At 36.3% G+C, this 21,074-nt stretch overlaps 1 protein-coding gene across 9 annotated transcripts in view; it reads left to right on the forward strand.

The window, feature by feature from the left end:
• The window catches only part of HEATR5A (HEAT repeat containing 5A), a 68,950-nt gene extending 52,773 nt beyond the window's left edge, over positions 1-16,177 (forward strand). For all 9 annotated transcript variants that reach the window (XM_027637878.1, XM_027637882.1, XM_027637884.1 and 6 more), the window contains 11 exons: positions 665-733; positions 1,148-1,327; positions 3,909-4,143; positions 4,592-4,840; positions 6,432-6,559; positions 7,273-7,420; positions 8,089-8,361; positions 10,774-10,998; positions 12,495-12,646; positions 14,037-14,250; positions 14,528-16,177. In XM_027637878.1, coding sequence (XP_027493679.1) covers positions 665-733; positions 1,148-1,327; positions 3,909-4,143; positions 4,592-4,840; positions 6,432-6,559; positions 7,273-7,420; positions 8,089-8,361; positions 10,774-10,998; positions 12,495-12,646; positions 14,037-14,250; positions 14,528-14,829 — 2,175 coding nt within the window. In that variant the 3' untranslated portion in view covers positions 14,830-16,177. The remainder of the gene's footprint in view (positions 1-664; positions 734-1,147; positions 1,328-3,908; positions 4,144-4,591; positions 4,841-6,431; positions 6,560-7,272; positions 7,421-8,088; positions 8,362-10,773; positions 10,999-12,494; positions 12,647-14,036; positions 14,251-14,527) is intronic.
• The last annotated feature ends 4,897 nt before the right edge of the window (positions 16,178-21,074 follow it).

The following is a 21,074-nucleotide window of genomic DNA, read 5'->3' on the forward strand; positions in this document are numbered from 1 at the left end:
GCTTTAGTGGGTCTTAAAAAACTGTCATTAATTGCCATTAACAACAAATCCTTTTCACTTATTTTCACAAACTTGTATTTGTAGTGTTTGTACTACACTTTCATTCCAAAAAGCATCAGACTTAAGTCTGAGTTTTCAAATACAGGCTAAAGCAGCAAGGGAAATTTTTATTGGACTTTACTGAAATGGCTTTCAACAGTGAGAGTAGCTAAAATCTCTGCAACCTGGTAACTATATGTCTGTGTGTTCTTTATTAGGCAAATGGGGTTTGTGCTCTCCCTTTTTTAAACTTTCCAAAGTTGACCCACTTCAGCTGCTTGTTTCCTTAAATCTGTATTCTTTCTAAGTAAGGAAATGTCACTCATTAGGCATCTTGCTATTCATCAAGCCAAGCGTTCAGGAAGGAAAAGGTTTCTGGTTCAGTTTTAGACAGTGCAAAAAATAGAATCAACTTTGAAGACCCCTCTCAGAGACAGCCATGTCTTCAGTGTAAGCAAAACAATAAAAGTATGACTGCAGCTGTTTCTCTGCTCTTTAGCTTCACTGAAACAGTCTGTGAAAAAAGGAAAATTATAAAGGAAAATTATAACAAAGTCTTATTATGAAAAGTAAATATTTAGTTAATTGTTCACTACGTATTGAATGTTGTGTAACTTCTCTTTAGGTTGGAGCAGCACTTAGGCCTGCCTTTGCTCCTGAAACTCCTCCTGATGTCACAGCAAAAGCATGTCAGGCAAGTGTTGAAAGTCAGAAGTCTTAGGTAATAGACCCTCTGAAATATTTTTTTTTTTTGCTTGATACGCAACACAATAAAAAGAAAATAAATCATCTAGCCTCAAATCCTCAATGCACACAAAATAATGTTACCTCTATATTGTGACAACTCAAAGATTTTTTGCAGTTTAAAGTCTTTTGAGAAACTTCGTAGCAGTTGATACTTGGTCGTTATTTGTGACACCCCACTAATGTTTTTGGCTTTCATTACTTAAGTATACTAAACTGTAGTGTCATTTAACATTTACTATTTTCTGAGAGTAAATGTATCTTGGTAGAAATTAAATATGGTTTTCATAATTTTACAGACAAAAAAAAAGTCTCCAGTGGTGGTTTTTTCTTGTTCCTCATTGTTTCTGTTTCACAACACTAGGTATGCAGTGCCTGGATAGCAAGTGGTGTAGTCAGTGATCTTAATGACCTTCGAAGGGTTCACCAGTTGCTTGTGTCCTCTTTGGTCAAAGTGCAGGCTGGAAAAGAAGCACAAAATCAACAATATAATGAAAGCACCTCAACAATGGAGATACTGGCTGTGCTTAAGGCTTGGGCAGAGGTTAGTATAGCAGCTCTGTAATGTTAGTCTTGATATCTGGTAGGTGAGCTGGAACCTTTCAGACAATTTTTGAGAAATTTCTTACAAGCTTCATTAAATAGAAAGTGCTGGCCCTTTGCTTTGCTACCTCTAAACAGTACATGAACTTTGTAAACTTGACAAAAGCACTGCTCCTTAAGCCATCAGTATTATAATTTACATTAAGAATAATGTCTCATACTTAAAAATATTAATTTCTTAAGATATTCTGATAGTTCAATATTCATTTAAAATTGCATGTTATAAATGGCTATGGTGATGGTCCACTGAATGTACCATTTTAAATAGGTGTCATTTTTCTCATTGTCTATTGGCATTTCATTTCTTAGAAATAGTTCTTGTAAGTTGATATTGTCTGTTCAGTACTGCATTGGTTAACTTAAAAGTTGGCTCACGTGAATGCCTGTTTTAATACATGTAAATGGAAGGTTAAATATTTAAAAGTCAAGAAGGTGAACAATGTACATAATCTCTAAAAGATGTTTAGAAAGGAGTGATAAGGACCTTGGATGCTGATGCTTGATAACCAGCTAAATATGAACATGTTATGTAGGTACATGATATTTCTATGTGTAGTCAAGAAGCTGTTTTGGAGGAGAAAGTAGGCAATAGATAGCTTTTATGTGAACATTTGTAGAAAAACACCTCTGGTGTCCATACTTGAGAAAGGATATTGGCAAAATAGGAAAACCATTGAAAAAAATCTAGCGAGTGGGAATAAAAATCTTGGAAATGTGCTTACATTGAGAGATTTAAGTAGATTAGTCTATTTAATCTATTCAGGAAGAGATAAAGTACTGAGATCAACTTAAAATTATTAAATTAAGAAAATGTTTTTAATAGCATGTAACAACCTATCACCAGTCAGAAGCCTGTGAGGCTCAATTGTCAGAAGTGAGGATCTGTAGATTGTTCCAGCCTATAATTAACATCACTAGAATTCTTGAAAGTAAAATCCATATAGCTTTCCATAAGCTTTTGTGACCTGTAATTTACAAATATTTCACTTAAGCCCGAGGCAGTTCCTTCTCACTTAGAATCTTACCTATTTCCAAAGCTAACTTGCGATTCATTGAATCTAAATGTCTCCATTATAGTGGAGAAGAGCGTCCCTCCAGGGGCATTTTGGAGAGAGTAAAGATGGCTGTTGGTCTGAAACATTCTCAGTTCTGTCTTTGTCATAGCTAGAAAGGCACCTAGGGAAATTAACATTAAATTAACCTATTGATGGTAACACCCAAGAGTTTGCAAAGTACTGTTTTGCCAATTGATGGGAGAGAGAGAAGACACAGACACCAACAGAGGGAATGGTCTAACTTTACTAGCAAAATTAAGGCAACACAAAACCAAAATAATGCGTTTAATATGGCAATAAGCTTGGCACGTGCAGCATTTTGGCAACAAACAAACTAAGCAAAGTAATGCATCTAATCATTACTGTACAAGCAAAGAGTAGTGATTAAGAAAGACACATCACCAGTTACCCCACTAATAAATTACTGTCATCCAGACCGTTTCATTTGCTGGGGAGCCCTGAGTCACAGCGAAGGGTCGGAGAACCACTCCCGGTAACTGGGAAATCCTATGCAGTGCGTCCACTCGTGGGTGAGTTCTCCATCTTCGCTGTGAAGGGATCCAGCTTTTGCAGGCTGGATATGAATGACTAGCATATTTTGTCATGCAGAAACACCTGGTGACAGTCTTCTCGACCACCTGAGACCAGGGCTTGTCCAGAGCCCAGGTCTAGTTTGGGCGAGGTTCCTCAAGGTCTCTAAAATATCTTACCAGCAGTCACAAGAGCATACTGCAATTTCTTAAGCATCCAGTTTAACAGACAAGATTTAGCAAAAGATGTCTCAAATATATGGTTTGACAAAATAATGCTTAGCATAAGCAGTTTAGCTAATCCATGTATAAAGTTCATACTTAGCACAAGTAATCTAACTGATCTGTGTATAAGGTTTGCTTATTTTCCTATATCAAGTAGGGACAGTACAGGATTCATCTGTAAGTCAATTTTGGCCTGTCTCAGGCCCTGGCACTTCAAGTATGCAGGACTATACTCTTCATTCTTTACTGCTAACACAGAGTAATAAATAATTTTGAGAAGTCAGTTGCAAGTGCAATATGTCATTTCAGTTAAAAGAAGTTTTAGGAATGGTTTGACTATTGTTTCAGGATCACGATTATAGGTATATTATTTGATAAGTTCTTCAGTGTTGTAGCCATAGCTATGACAGGGTTTGATGTTGAAACCAGAAGCTGGACAAGTAAAATATTATTTTTTAAGAGCAGGGAAGTTAACTGCAGGTGTGTTTAGGAATTTTAGTAGTTTTTCCCTTTTTTGGGACACTTGCATTATGATTAGCTGGGGAATGGATTCAGAAGGTTTAGAAAATAAGTGCTTGTTCACCTCTGCCTGCTGGACTTAAAGCAGGAATAGATTCTAGGAAAACTCATGTCCATTCAACGGACAGTCGTGTTAGTGATCACAGTAGTTTTTTCAAAATGTCAATGCTTGTCAATATCTATATATCAACAGGTTTACATAGTTGCAGTTCAAAAGCAGAAAAATCAAAGTGATGCACACAATCACTGTTTAAAAATTGCAAACTCTGCAGAAGAAAGCTACAGAGATGTAACATTTTCAGCCAGTGGACTTCTGGACTTGGTACAGGCAGATCTTGGAACACTAAGCAAGCTCTGGCTTGCTGCACTTCAGGATTTTGCTCTCTTAACTTTGCCTTCAGAATATGCATCACAACTACCTGCTGAAGGTAAAAAAGCAAATCAGTTGTATTTTCATAAGCCATTTGTCAGCATACTGACTTGTAAGTAAGATTAAATTTTACTTAAGCATGCTTATGTGCTATCTAAAGATCAGGAGTGCTTTTGAGAACAGAGGTTTCACTGATGTGAAAAGTTGTTTTTGGTATTCTTGTTTGTTGGGTTATTTTATGGTGGAAAAAAGAAGGAGGTGATTTATTGGATTTTTTCCAAATAAATATAAATTGGGTGCCCTCATTAGCCTGAATTTTAATATTGAACCTTAAAAGAAAAAGTTATACATAAAATACATGATAAACATAATTTAAATTTTTTTCCATAGTTTCACAATACATTATAAACATAATTTCAATAAAAAGAAGAATCCTCTTTTAAGAATGAGAAAACATGATAGTTGAAAATAAATTACATCCTTAAAACTAACTTCTTTTCTTGTAGGTGGTACATTTTATACAGCAGAGACAATTGAAAATGCCAGACCTCATTACTACAACTCCTGGGCACTGATACTTTATGCTACAGCATTATGGCTGACTAGCACGGGTTTTGTTGTCGTTGATCCAGATGAAGGAGTTACAAATCTCTCTCGACCTGTAACCCCAACTACCATGTGTCAAGATTCTTCTACCAGACCCTTGGTGAAATCACCCGAGGATGTGAATACCGACAGATTTCATCTTATCTTGGGTTAGTGAGTGTCTATATGCTGTATCTCAAAATGTAATTCTTACTAGATAAAACTGCTAGCAAATATTTTCACATTATACTGCATCCTGTCTCTTGGAAAAATATACAATCAGAAGAATTTTAAGTCCTAGTGAGAAAATCGTGAAGTGTTTTCCAAATGTGGTACAAAAAACACTCATTGTTAGCTAAACAAGCCCTAAACAAGTGTTTATTGCTCTGACCATAAACATGCAAGTTCAAGGGTGAATTTTACCGTGGTTGTACCACTATAATTACAGAGTATGGATTAACATTACTGAAGTACAGTTTTACATCACAGAATAGTGTGTAGGTTGGAAGGGACTTGTGGAGGTCATCTTACCGACCTTCTGCTCAAGCCGTTCACCTAAAGCCAGTTGCTCAGGACCATGTCCAGACAGCTGTTGTATATCTTTGTGGATAGAGATTCAACCTCTCTGTATAACCTGTGCCAGTACTTAGTCACCAAAACAGTAAAAAATGTTTCCTTACATTCACATAAAGCTCTCTTAAGACTCTGCTACTGCAGAAGCTAATCAGATAGTTGAATTCAGTCCCGGTTCTCCAAATTTACACAATTAGACATTTGTGATAATATTTTTTTCTTTCATCTCTCTTTTGTATCCTTCTTTTGTAATCTCTTTTTGGAATGGGTTTGTGTGACCCAGTTGCATATGTCTTCTTTTGAATCCCAGTTTTTCTACAGAGAGCCAGATTCCTTTTGAACTCCATTAAAAGTGGGACCTCTGATACAAAAGCTGCCTGTTTCCCCTGCTTCCTCTACTACTTAGTGCTTCAAATTTCACCTACTTTAACATGGACATCTGGCTTGTTTATTGTACTTTTGAACATATTCCAGTTGTTCATTTTCACTCCTACAGAGAAACTGAAAGAACTTTAAAACTTGGGCATTTTCTGTTGCACAGCTGTTCTTCAGTGTATGTCGATCCATTCCCCAAGTCATCACGCATTTTGGAATTACAGCTGTACAACTGAGAATATGGATTGCAGTTTATATGAAGCTTGTCTCCAAAGTCTTGAGGAGTCCTGAAAGCTGAGGAAAAAAATAGTTTTACCTTCTCTAGGATTTGCAAGCTTAGGGTTCATGTAATTTACTTAGTGCTAATGATCTAGTTGTGGTAGTTGCATTTTTGTAAAATGGGAAGATAAAGCCTCTGCCTTTGAGTTTATGCACTATTATTAATTTTGCCATTATTTCTTTCTATTACATAAATCAGAGTGATGAGGCAAATATTCTGCTATATACTCATTATTAATTATCTTATCTGTTCATTGGACCTATAGTTTAGTGTTTTACTCAGATATTGCTGGGGTTTTATTTCTTTATGTTATTAGCCAGTTATAGTTGTGTCTTATATTGTTTAGAAGCTGAAATTCTTTGTTTTGATGGAAATAGAGTTCTTGCCCCAAGATATTAGCAATAGGAGATGAATTCACAATATAAGATGCTATTTCTATGGCTGCTCAACCTACTGTGAGGTTACTTAGTAATGGACAAAATTATTCCTTAAAATTTCGAGCACATATGGTTTTTTTCTTCTGATGTTTACAGGAATTAGTGTGGAATTCCTCTGCTCTCCTCGATCGGATGCAGCAATGGAGAATATTATTGCCTGCTTGCATGCCCTACAGGCACTCTTTGATGTTCCGTGGCCAAGGTCTAAAATAGGTGGTGATCAGGTAATGAATTAATGATCTAATGTCCCCCAGAATTAAGGCATAATTTTAGTTTAAACAGTATCTCTACACTCTGTTGTATTTCAGGAATCTTGAACATATAAGTAGTAGGTATATTATATGCTTTACCAAAATCCAAAGCTGTAGAGGGAGGAGAGAAAAAGAGCACATCATGGAACCTGTAAGAAGACAGGTGAGAGGCAGGGAACTTGAGGACATTTTGTCAGAAAGGGGTAATTAGATGAGTTGGATGAGAACCAGGTAAAGACAGAATTCCGGGAAAGAGAGTTCTCAAGGCACAATTAAATTAATTCTGTTGTAAAAATCAAAGATGCCCAAATTCTGCTGATTGTTGATGGTCTCTCAGAGGAAATGCATTTACTGTAGGAGGGATACAATGTAGTATCCCCCCCTTCAAGAGCAAAGATGCCGTAAGATAAAGATTACTTGAGGGGGGGTGAGTTTAGTAATTTTAAGTGCCCTGTCTCTTAAATGGCTATGTTTACTATTTTGTTGGGAGAATTGATCAGGACTGCTGCTACTAGGAGCTACGAGCTGGATGTTGAAGAAAATGACAACTGCTATGATTGTACAAATTACATTGTGTTCCTTAGGGAGATTAATGAGAATAATACTGTTGGCTTTAACAAGTATTAACAAGTTCCTAAAACTTCTGCATTAAAATTAAGATATATTAAATGTTTTTCTTACTGTAGGAGTTAGGTGTGGAGCTGCTGAATGTTTTGCATCGACTGATACTGACCAGAGAATCACCTGATATTCAGCTTGCTGCCCTTGAAGTGGTTCGCTTGATTCTTTTTGCAGCTCAGGAACATGTGAAGGAAAAGCGGAGAAGTGCAGAAGGTACAGTAATGTGTGAGATGTTTAAATACCTGTTTTCAGGATTAAAGCAATTCTTTCTTGGAAAACTGGATTCCAAGATACATCTTAATTGAAGTGTTTCACAGTTGGTTACTAATTCTGATTTATTTAAGTCAGTCCCGGTGCCTGACATAAGAAATTGGAGTGGTATGATAGCTAGCAGGTGGTTTGGGTGTTGAACAGAGGAAGTGAGGTGGAAAACTGGAGAAAGTGCAGTTGGGATAGTCTTGTGTGGTGTCAGGGAGGGAGGAGTTTTACTGAAACGCTGCGATCAGTTGCAATAGAGCAATGGAGAGACTCCACACAGCTGTTACAAGCTAGATTCCAATAGTTACTCTGATTGTAACTTCCTAATGTTCACTTTCTAAAAGGAAAAGACTGGGAGAAGAAGAAAAGCACTGGTGACTTCATATTGGTTTGGTGCCTCAGGATGTTGTATATCTATTGCACACCCTTTTGCCTTTTGACAATCACTGTGTAGTTTGCTTATTCAGAAGGGTTTATGATTGCCAGTAGAACTTTGAATACATACTCATGTACATATATATGCATCGAGATTGATTTGGTGATGAAACAGTCTTAAGAAGTAAACTTTCTGGAAACAAGGCACAGCTTGCAGACTTCTGACATATTTCTTCTTCTTGTTTTAGTTGATGATGGTGCTGCCGAAAAGGAAACGTTGCCAGAATTTGGAGAAGGCAAAGACACAGGAGGACTGGTGCCTGGGAAATCATTAGTCTTCGCAACACTGGAGTTGTGTGTTTGTATTCTTGTCAGACAGCTTCCCCAGCTCAACCCTAAATTAACTTGTAGCCCTGCAGTTCAACCTGGAAAACATCTGTTACTCTCAGAAGATGGAAGTAGACTGGTAGCAGCAGCATTAGTTATTCTCTCTGATGTTCCTGCAATCTGTTCTCCTGAAGGTATACTGTTTCACCACAAGAAAAGATTAATGAAAGAATAGTGGTGTCTTCTCTCCCTTTGTTATTACCTAATTTTCTTAGCTGGATAAGTCTGGCAGCAAGTTTTATTGATTTGCTTGTGACAGTTTCCTTTTCTAATTATTTTTTGACTGTCAGATTACAAAACTGAAGCAATTAAATGAGTAGTTTTTCTTTTCCTCCCACATGTAGCAGTGCAATTAATAGATTCATTTTGTACAGGGAAGTATACAACAGCTACATGATTATATTCTACTTGAATTGTCTATTCTGGAATTTATAATGGAGACATAAATTAAATTTGAAAGGGAAATGTGTCATGTTACCTTTCAGTAAAAGCCATCATTGGAACATTAAGAAACCACTGTAAGGAGTTACAGTTGAATTCTCAGATTAGTTGACTTTCACCTAGTGAAAGTGGAGTGATTCATTTTGGATTCAGTCCAAACTTTAAGATGGTTCCCCATCACCAACCTCTAATATCATATTCATACATACGATCTTCCAGTGCTGTTACAGCCACACATATAAACCATTTCTGCCCTACTCCTCTGTTCCCACCTCAGGTATCTGTGTACACCTTATGCAAATCTTTGGTATTTACCAGCCCTGAAAATGTCTTCTCTTCTCTTAATTTTGTTCTCTGCTAAAAGATTCTTCTTTGGGGAATACCATACTCCAAATGGCAGTCTTGCTATCATTGTAAGGTGATGATATGCTTTCTTTTTTCCCTCTGCAGCCCATTATTTATTGGTTCAAAGCAAATGGAAATAAACATAGCATCACTTAAAACTGAGGACAACTATCTTGTATGAAAAATAATCTGTGATTTTTTTTGGCAGCTGTTGTTCTTTTTTGTCTTTAGCTGTTCATGTCATTCCACAAAGTAACAGCTTGCAGTATCAAACCATATGAGATGTTTACACTAAAGGACTTGAGCATTTCATTCAGGTGACTGAAAAGAGGAGCTTAAGCTTGCTTATACAGTCACTTGAATAAGGAAGCAGCTCCAAAAGTCAGCTCATATAATCAAAGAGAAGAGAATTGCTATGTGGAATTGCATCATTTTTTCCCCTTTAATAGGTAATTGAAATTATAGTCCTGTGACTACCATGTCTCTTACTTCAGGCTGTCATGATAGGTATGCATAATAAAATATGCAAGTAAATGATGCTCATGAACAACATTTCCTACTGAATTCCAACAGTCAATTTTCAAAGACTTGGCTGTTTAAAAATAGAAGATAGATGTCCTCAGCTTCAGAAAATACTTGTGCATATGTCAGAGACTTTGATTATTCAACAAGTCTCTCACAAACATCAGTATATTAAAATCTTAAAAGCATAAGCATTTTGCTGATTAGGGAAGGAGATAAATGTATTATGCCATATGCTTAACTCTGTGCTTTGCTGAGTCAGAACCTGAGATAGGAGCAACACATAAGTATGCAGGTTGCTAGGTTGTCTCCAATATGTGCAGAATTCTATATTACTATTAGGTTCCGAGATGTAAAAATAAGTTAAACTGCTATGCCAGGTTTCTTCTCTGTTTTATTTTTAATATTTTTTCATGGTCTGTCATTCTGACAGGTCAATTATCAGATTGTTAGAGATGAAGGTCTCGTCAGTAGCCTATGGGACAATCTGCTTCTCTCCCTAGGTCTCCTCTTTTCCAAAATATTTTAGAGGTTTTTATTGTAATTCTAGGATTTTTTTTACACATATTTATTCTGAGGTTCTCTTTTAATTACTCTTACTAAATTCTCGACTTTACTGATTTTCTGGAGCAATGACATCCTTAGCTAACCACGCATCATGTGGGAGAAGTATTTCCTTTTACCAGTTTTGAAATTACCCTCTGTTAATTTCCTTCACTTTATTGTCTTCACTGCAAAATAGACTTGGATGCTTATATTTTGTTTTCTGCTATTCTTTGTATATCCTATTATATACAAAGAATATACTACTATACATACTACTACATATACTAGTATGTACCATATATGCTACTATACTTCGTATATTTCCATACCTTCTCTTCTATGAGAACAACCTCCTCAGTGGTTCTGATCTTTCTGTTCTTGCTTTTCTCTGGACAGGACATAATTCCATGCTTCATATAGTAAAATCATCCATAAAAGATCTACAGTGCTAATTTAAAAGGGGGAAAGGTTTGACTTCACTTAAGCAGTATGACTCTCTGTTTGCTGTAGCAGGTCACACATTATTTCAAATATTTTCTTCAAATTGCCAGTGCCTCCATTAATACAGGTGCTTAAAAATTATAAATAATAAGTAAAAAAGAAAATTCAAAAAAACTGCCTCAATTTTTTTTAATGTAAAAAGTACCTGCATTGTTTTAACTCCTGTGAAATTAATTTGCATTGTTTTACAGGAAGTGTTTCAGTTCTTCCTACTATTTTGTACCTAATTATTGGAGTACTTAAAGAAACTGCTGTGAAATCACGAGATGGCCAGTTACCTCTGGTGGTTGCTGCATCTCTACAAGCTCTTAAAGGACTCTTGTCTTCTCCAATGTCTCGAGCTGAGAAGAGTAGGACTGCTTGGACTGATCTTCTGCGTAGTGCTTTGGTCTCAGTACTTGACTGTTGGGATCAAGGTAAGCACAAGTATCGTGTTTGTGTATTTAAAAGCAAAACAAAAACTGTCTGTCTGAAAGGTTATTTGGTTTTATTTAGATTCAATTTATGCACATGTTAAAAAAAGATTAGTATGTTAGTCACAGAAGAATGTGTGAAGAACTACCAAGTACTGTTGAAACTATAGTGCAATCTTGTCCCTACAGTTCATATGAGAAGTCATCATCTATAAAGTACAAATGAGGGTGTCGTGGTTTAAGCCCAGCTGGAAATTAAGCACCAGCAGCTGCTCGCTCAACCCTCCCTCTCCCCGCCCTGCCCCCGCCCTGGAGGAACGGGGAGGAGAATCAAAGTAAAACTTGCATGTTGAGATAAGAACAGTTTAATAATTGAAAATAAAGTAAAATACAACAATAATGGTAAATTATAATAATGATCATAATAAAAAGGGAAAAACAAGGGATGCACAAGGCAGTTGCTCACCACCTGCTGACTAATGCCAGATCCCCTTTTCTGAACCCAGATCAGCACCTCTTCCAGGTAACTCCCCCTAGTTTATACACTGGGCTTGACATTCTATAGTGCAGAATAGTCCTTTGGTCAGTTCAAGCTACCTGTGCCAGAAGTACTCCCTCGCAGTTTCTTTCCTGTACCTCCTCACTGGCGGAGCATGAGACAAGAAAAAAAGCCCTTGACTTAGGATAAACATGACTTAGCAAAAAAACAAAACATCAGTGTGTTATCAGCACCATTTTCATTCTGAATCCAAAACACAGCACTGTGACAGCTACTGAGAAGAAATTAACTCTACCCTAGCTGAAACCAGGACAGTGAGTTTGCAGGCCTACTCCTGTGTTACGTAGTGCCACAATGTAGTTACATGGTACAATGGCCTAAACAGAAGTTGTGGCCTCAGCCTACTGTTGAGCATAAAAGACAGCTGTTCTGTGTGCAGCTTCTCAACAGAGAGTTAGTCCCCATAGTAAAACAAAAGGTATTTAAAGCAGTAGTGCAAGAAAAACTTTTTTTGTCTTAAAGTAAGTTTACTGTGTGCTGCTGCTTCAACTTCCTGAGTTTGTAGTATTTTTATCATTCCTTATGTTTACTCTCTAAGGTGTAATTTGTCATTGGAACTTTTTTTATAGAGTTGGTTTTTTAAGTTATAGCAAAAGAATATATGTTAATGCAAATTTTTTATACTTTCAAAAAAGATTGTAATCTTAATATGTCCTACCAGCTCTTCAAAGATATGTATTGTACTTTATATAAAGAAACAATTAAATGGGAGCATGCTGTTATTTCTAAATATGCATATAAGCACCCCTGAATTCCCATTTTGGCCTTGGCTTTTATTACAGGAAAAGTCCATATCACTGCATCACAGTACATTGTGTATTTGAAAAAAGAGGTTCTTAAAGAAATGTAGACATTGATATTTCTGTTCCACCTCTATGTAACACTTTAACTCATAAGATTACTTTTTAATGCAAATCTAACCTTCTTACTTTATTGATAGATAAAGAACTCCAAGAACTCGATGAAGTTAGCCTGCTTACTGCTGTTACAGTATTTGTTATGTCTACCAGCCCAGAAGTTACTACTGTAGAGTGCCTTCAGAAGCGTTGTATTGAGAAGTTTAAAATAACACTTGATTCAAAAGATCCTCTTGTAAGTACTGGTGAAGTTATAGAATACCAGTATTGTATTAAATGAATTTTAGTTGTGTCACTAGTCCTGGGTATTGATTGAAGTTAATTCTCTCCTGACTATATCTGTTCTATTTTAAGTTATGGTTTGAACAAGTGAGCAAAAACATGTCCAGCCATGCATTTAATCATTTTTTATTCTGTATGCAATTCTGTATTCCTATGATTTTTTTGTTTTTTGTTGCATTGGATGGAGCACTTTATACATTGATAAGTACAAAATACAGTTGTGTAGTGTTTCAGGCACCCATTTAATTTTATTTGTTCATTTTATCTTTAACACACAGATACTATCTTTTGCACAGGAAATCACTCAGCTGTGAGTCTTTGGGAGCTGTAGCAAGTACCACTACATAACTGTTACTGTCCCATAAGCATCAGCTCTTGGCCACTGCTGGATGCAGCCTACTGAACTAGATTAATGCTTTGTTCCGATCTAGTATAAATATTTCATGTAGTGGCTTTAGATTGTAGTGCCAGAGTTCATATATTACTATTCTTCACCTAAAAATCCCAGTGTGTCAGGGAAAAAAAGTATTTATACAAATGGCTTTTTTAGATGTTGGGATTTCTTCACTCTTGAAGGTCAGCTCTGAAAATAACATGCATTAGATTTCATCTTTGTGAGAATTCATTGTAAACTGTTTTTCTTGCATCTTCTCTGTATATATTTGTATAGTAATAAATAATTAAATAAAGTTACCTTTACTTGAGAAATAGCTGTAAGACAGTACTTTTTTATAGATCAATACATTTCTAATATTGTAAATGTCAGCTTCCACTGTTAGGAAACTGGAGATGCCAAATATGACTGCAAGGAAATGTCACTATGCATTTTCAAATTTTATCCAAGTGTTTAAGCATCTGAACCTTTCAGAAATTGTGTAGGAACTTGGCGGTTCCAGTCCTGTTGACTTCCAATGAATGCAAGCTATTGGACAATCTGAGGCATTTTAAAATTGTGTCTACAGTTTGACAGGGATATTGCTTACATTTTAAGCACCTCTTTTCAGTCAGCTGTACTTTTGCAAAAAGGAGAGTATTTTCAAAACTGTACTCATCCTCATACAAAAAAAGTATTTTTCCATCACTCAAAAATGTCAGAATATGTAAGACTTGGTGGAAAGAAAAAGGAAGTATGATCTAGTTTCTATTATTATTTTGATTACAAGTTATAATGCTCTTATAAAGTATTATACATTAGCAGCCTGAAACCTGATGGATTTTTAAGCTGTGAGGCACATTTTTCCCCCTCCCTAAAATTTTATCTGACAAGCTGTTAGATTTAAAATCCTCAGAGATGTATTTTTAAGTACAACGCTTTGTAACTGCAAATTTCATTTTCCCTTTAGGTACAGTACAAATGCTACCAGCTGCTGCACTCTATCTTTCAGCATCCAAACAAAACCGTGTCATATCCTTATATTCATTCTTTAGCACCATCCATTGTGGGAAAACTGCAGGAAACAGAAAAAGCAAAACCTGAAAATGCTGCTGAACTTCAAGTCATTCAGGAGGGAATAAAGGTGGTTACAGCTCTGACAGCCACTGCTGAGGAAGAGCACCGTAAGTTATTTCCATTACTAGTGCCCAAAGCATTAAATACACTCAAAGTTGCCATAAGTAACAAACTAAACCAAAACGACCGCTAGGAATCCAGTCCTGAACACTAATTGCTAACAAAATTGCTCACAGTAAATGTTGGTTCTTTTTACCCTACAGTTCAGCTAACATTTGCAGCTTTATAGTTTGAGTTAAATGTTAACCTAGAGAAATACTTCTAGTTTGAATTTGAAACTATTTTTAAAAAGTGTATGCTCAAGTTGTGTTTTCAATGTTGTAGGTGCTCATTTGGTGGCCTGCTTTCTTCCCATCCTTATTTCCTTTCTTTTGGATGAAAATGCCTTGGTTTCTGCTACAAATTCAGCAAAAGATCTACATGAGTTTGCTTTGCAAAATCTGATGCAGATTGGTCCACAGTACTCATCAGTTTTTAAAAAACTAATGGCCTCCTCTCCAACTATGAAAGCCAGGCTTGAGTCAGCTGTGAAAGGCAATCAAGAAAGCATCAAAGTGAAGACTGCTAAACATGCAAAGAACCCTGGGAAAAGTTCAAGCATTCAGCTAAAGACCAATTTTCTTTAAAGCTTTATATTATCTCCTTACATATTTTGATATCATCAGCAAAAAACATCCCTTTTAATTTCTCATCAAAGTAGAGTCGCTATGAGTTGATCTTAAGTATTTGAGTTTGTGCTAAAGTATTTCAGAAAGTTTTTAAGAGAAAGGAAATCTCTAGGTAGCTTTCTGTTAGTGTAAGACTTCTTAAACATCTCTAAATACTGTGAATAAATCAGAGGTCATCAAATCTGTATTTTTTTATTATTTTGGACTAAAATACCAGAAATGCACATGTCTATATTAAAAAAAGTATAGCGAACTTTACCATAGGTATATTTAGGAGAAGCCCACACTTAGCCATTAAGTAAAATTAATTTTATTTCAAAGCAATATTTGTCAAAAAGAAGTTACCTTAAGTGGTTTTTGGATTTAACTGGGGCATAAATTTACTTACAGATTGTAATCTATGCAAATTACTAATTTAACAGACTGCATCATTAATTAAACAGGTTAAGTATCCTTTTAAGCCTTACAATAGTTTATTGTTGATCTCAGAAAATTCAGCTCAGTACAGGTAATATGAATAGCTTTAATCCTAATGTCTTGAGCTGTACAAGATGTAACAGTGAAACACAGCTCTATGATGCTTCTTCATGAAGGACTCAGTAGTGCTTTCCGGAGTGAGACTATGTAAGGATTGGCAGGCTTGGTGCCTTGCTTCTCAACATGGTCTCACTTTTCAGGATGTGTACTTGTGTTAAGTTTCTATTAGGTGAGCCAGGCAATTGGAGCTTACATATCCTGTCCAGGGTAGGACAGCAATTTTAACATACTGTGCCTCAATTCAGACCTCTGTTCTATCTGGATGTATGTTTCCTGATCTGTAAATGATCAGTTATATATACATTTAACTCACATAAATTTATGTATCTCTGCAATGAGAGATGGACATATTTGAAGTCACTTTGTCCTGTGTCTATAAATAAAGTGCAACAAACTGATAGTAAGGAGTATATAATTAACATTTTTATCAAGGAACGTATTTTAATATAGAAAAATAACTATCAAAATTGCAAAGGCTATAGAGTATTTTGACTTCCTTCTTAATACCAGTATTAACTAAACCAAACACTGTCTATCAAACTGAGGATACTATTTCCTTCTTGAATCTAATTGCTTTAAAAGAAAGAAGAAAAAATTATTTACGGAACTGAGAAACACACTGTGACTCAGGAAGAGTGTGATGTACTGTATTTTATTAGAAGTTTTGTATATAAATATAATTGTAAATTGTACAGAATTAACCATTTGACCAAAGTTCTAACAATTAATTTTTCTAATTTACATAAATAAAGCTAATTTTCTTCCCTTAGTATTTGTCTTAGTCATTTTATCCAGTAGTAGAGGAACTCTAAGGACTTGTGTATCAGAAAGAAAATCATTGTATGGTGCCTCAAGGAAACTAATAATAAAAGTTTGGGCTGGATTCATCAAGGTCTGTGACTTGATATTGCAGGTCTTCCTCTGTTCTGTATAGCACACTGGGTAAATAAGTAGCACCAGGAAGACTGTCTATGTGTAAATACCTCTCCTGTGCCAAATGCTGAAATGTGTGAACTCTGGGAAGATGGTTGAGATGCTTTCCGTCTTTCCCTGGAGAACCAGAAGCCCTTTGTTTCACCTCTTCATTGAAGTCAAATCTGTAGTTGTTGGCTCAGTTACTCATCTTTATCTCATTGGTAATTTTTTATCTTGTTATTTTTCCCTTCAAAGTTTACTGGTGGGGTTTTTTTGTTTTGTTTCCCAAGGCTGCTCTGGAGAATCATAGATTCTTATGAAATGTGAAACTTTTAAATGAAACTCATGTCATGTTTACCATCAAAGTGGCCAAATACGTTGCTTAGGAAGTTAGTTACTACAATAGGTATATATGGCTACCTTTTTCATTTTCTGTAATGTATAGCAATGTATCAACATTTTCTAATGTTGATAGGACAATATACTGAAACCCTACCTTGCTCAAAAATTTTGAAGAAGCATATTGAAGTTGCAAGAGCACCAAACAGACCTGTTAATTTTTGTTAAGAAACAAAAATTAAATTTTAGAACAGCTTAGTCCTCGATTTCTTAGAAAGTCTCATTGCAGTAGCTCACAACTGAATCACTGAGTAGTGCCATAATTATGTGATTTCATGTTTCTTGATCAAGTCTTGTAGCCACATGTGGAAAAGCACCATTTTCAGCATATCTGTGTATTGCAGAAGCAAAAATGATTCCAATAAAGAGAACTGCTGCTAATTCTTAATGTTGACTGTAAATTAGGACGTATGTGTGAGCTTTATCTATCTAGATAATTAATTTATCCACATAGTAAAAATATTTGTGCCCTGAGTTGTGCTTTTTTATGTACACCAAAAAGAACAAGTTGGATCACATGAATAAATCTACTCATTTAAGGTTATATAAACGAATATTACAGATATAATCTTGTTTCAGTTATAAAAAGATTTTGGCTTTTAGATATCAGATGTCTTTGATACAGTCTTATGAGGAACTTGCATAAACCTCTTTTTTATGCAAGAAGTAAGACCACAGAGCAGTTTTGGTTTTAATTCCACTCTTCTTTTTTAGGCATTGCTTGGTATGCAAGCTCTTATGTTTAGCCAAGCAAAAAGAGCCCAGCATATGTTTAGCCATAAACCAAACTCTCACTTTTGCCATTCCTGCTTCCTGTGTCCTGTGCCTCCTTGCTGATTGTTTTTGTGCCATTTCTCTAGAAGCACCAGTAAATTTTCCTCCAGTAAACTGTGTTTGCAATGAAGCGTGTGGCCTGCGTGCATGTTTCCTTTGTACGTTTCCACTGTTTATATAGGAAGTTTAATGGTTTTGTGTGATAAAAGATCTTTTCTATGCCGAAGCTCAACTGTATATATGCTCATATGAGTACATCATGGAATGTAGTATTTAAGTGCTATGCAAATAATTCGCAGGTAACTTTCTGTTGACTGCAACAAACCAGAATTAGTAAAAACTGTGCAAAAGCATCACAGCTGGAATGTGGTGGGTTTTAATTGGATACAAATCTGTAGCACTGCAGCTGAAAAAGCAGCATTTCTGATAGCATTGCTTAGGCTACAGTAGGTCTGAGACTGATGTGGTATGTTCCAAGGTGCAGGAGTCACCTTCAGGCGGACAGAGGTATCAGTCAAGTGATGCACATATCATCACAAAATAGGAATGCATAGGAAGCATAGCAGATTTTTCAATTAATAAATGTCAGTTAAAATTTCCAAGGAGATTTTTCCCCACCAGACTGTCACAGCAGTACCAAAAGAGGGTAATCGCAGAGACCAACTGCAGGAGGAGAGAAGTGATCTAGGATAGTTTGCTAGTTTATCAGAAATAGCAGTAATACTCCTTAGGAGAGATCAGGTGGAAAATTCAACAGAATTCCAATATAGTTTTAATTTGAATGAAGTTGGATGTATCTGTGACAGTAACAGTGTATGAGGGGCCACTGTGACAGTCTCTTTTAAAGCTTCATCCCTAATCTCAGTGCTAGATACACACTTTTCGTATTCAGCTTCCTGAAATGTACCTGTTTTATCAGTAGACCGTAAATCAGAAGTTGTTTCCAAGAAGAATTTGTTGTTTCTTAACAAATACTGGTCTACTAATAAACAGCTTCTGTTTTCTCCCAGTGACAAACTTAGCAAATGATACTTCAAGCAAGGCAAGAAAGCAAGGGGGGAAATCCTTAGACAATTAACACTCTTTGTTGAGTCATCAAACAAAAGAACATACAGCAAGGTAGGCTATTTGTCTGCTTCTCTACACTGTGGTATCAAAACCCACAGGAAGAGTCACTCCATTTGTCTTGAAAGTAGCATTCCTTGGCCAGCCCTGATCCTGTGGGCGTTCCTAGATACTGCTTTTTGCACATGAGAACCTCTGATACTTAAAAATATCTAATAAACTGTACTTCCATGCAGCCAAGTGTTAAATAAAGTGGTCAGTCAGATTTGTCCATAGCACTCTAATTTGAGCAACACTGGAGCTGTTGCTGTGGATGACATTTCACAGAGGACTCTCATTCAATTAGCTGAAGTAGCAAGCAGTTCAGTTTTACATATACTGCTCAAGCTATTTAATGACAGCAGGCTATAGCTTCAAAGACATAAAAATTAAAAAGCACATTTGGCCAGACATGACATGCTTTACCTGCCTCTAACATATTTAATGTCATGAATACTGAAAGTTGATTATGCAAACTGAAGTAAACCAGCTGCATTTGATACATTATGCTGTCTGCACAAGAAAACCCTAAATATGCCAGTGCTATGCCACTAACCTCTCCAAAATGTTGTGTGGTTCTTACTTTGGTTTTTATGTAGAGTTGTAGATTTTTGAAACTTTTTTTCCTAAAATGTTCTCTGTATTCTCTGGAGAATAAATGGTTTATTACACATAACAATGTAAGGGAAAGTGACATCTAAATATAGCAAAAGTAGGGCTGAAGACCTTGTCTGAGAAACAGGTCAGCACAAAAGCAGGCTTTTAAAACATTCTGCAATAATCTGTGGTACAGTAACTCAAATTCACTCTGCAGCCAGATATCAATTTTGCTCTATGGTCATATCTCCACTTCCATAGTCCCACTTATCTGAAGTGCAGAGTCTAACTCCGGAAGGAAGAATGTGGCATCAAATCCCCTTTCTCTCTGCTTGGATTCCAGGTGCTCAATGGTGGCACATGCAGGAGAAAACAAATTGGGAGGATGAGTAGCAGCCACAGTAGAGCCTGCTGTCTCTGTGCATATTAGTGCGTGTGCCAATTTGCCTGGTTATTGCACAGAAAAACATATTCTTTATGCATGTAAAGAAATTTGCAGATAAGGAAGGTCTGTTTCTACAAGTTGCTGGTAAGAAGCTAAATTTAGTAATGACACAGATTCGTAAAGTCCCATTCTAAGCTGCAGTCTTACAAATTGCAATCGTGTAGCCTAAAAATGGATTTTTTTTACCAATGTTAATATTCATGTATTAAAATGGATGTGAATTATCTTGCTGACAATGAAATGAAATATGGAATTACTGAGAGTCCCTGTTGCTACTACAGGGAATTTTTTTCTTATTATTACCTTCTCTGGGGACAATTTTATTTATGGTATTTTTGTAAGTATTTTTTTTTTCTGCCTACTTTGTCAGTCCTCTGTATGCTTTTCTGCAAGAAAAGGAGAAGGGCTTGTATGAGGCTCATTTTCAGTGGAAGTATGAAGTACAGGCCTCAGGGATTCTGGAAACAATTTTGATTTATATCTAAAAATAGAAATATTATGCAATTTGAAAATACAACCTATCATTATGAAGGAAAATGCTCTTAACCTCATCTTCCCTCATGAAAAATTCATGGCAAACACCAAGAAAAAATTGTCACAGATGTATGCATGTTTTATGGGAAGCACAGATGCAAGGATAACTGGTTCAAGCTGCTGCCACCAAATTTACCTGAAATTCAGTTAGAGAAATAAAAGAATTTACCTATAGGAAAAAAATCAAGTTTGCTTTTATGATACTTCTTCACCTGTATTTATTAAATAAGCAAGGATGGGATGAAGAAGGGAAATAGAAGAGACACTGGAAATGAATGGTTTTTACCTCCAATCTGAGGCACAATGCAGTCTTGTGTTCAGCTGTCAGGGAGTCAAGCCACACAGTAATGTGGCCACGGGGAGGGTGGGAGGGTGGATGGGCTTTTTTTAGTCCATTCCTCCTATTTCCCTTTTGAGACCAACAAATCTGGGTATCATTTACTTTTGTGAAATGAGACTTTTCAAGCTGGTTGGAGAGAGGTTCTCAAGAATGAGTGGTCTTGATTTGGAGCCATGACCCATCCCTAGTTCTAGGCACCCTCTAAACCATACGATACATATAGATACCTGTGGACCCTTGGGGCTTAAAGGCTTGCAGTCTCCTGTCCTGATTTTCCTACATAACCTTGAAGATGTGGCAAAAGGCCATACCTGTCCCCTGTAGGTACAGGGAGGAAAAGTAGTCAGTGGGCATGGTATGAACCACCAAAGTATTCTTCTCTGTCTGAGGGCAGGTGCACCCAGGGAAGCTATGATTGAATAACTTATTTTCCAAGTAGGTAATTTCCTTTAGGTGCCCAAAGAAACCTACTTTCAAGGACATTCAGAACCATGAATTGCAATGATTTAGGATAAGCTGTGGTCATTCCTAAAGACTTCTGGAGATTTTCCTGATCAA

This window comes from Corapipo altera, unplaced genomic scaffold (assembly GCF_003945725.1).
Source record: "Corapipo altera isolate COAL_440 unplaced genomic scaffold, ASM394572v1 23, whole genome shotgun sequence".
NCBI classification, from domain to species: domain Eukaryota; kingdom Metazoa; phylum Chordata; class Aves; order Passeriformes; family Pipridae; genus Corapipo; species Corapipo altera.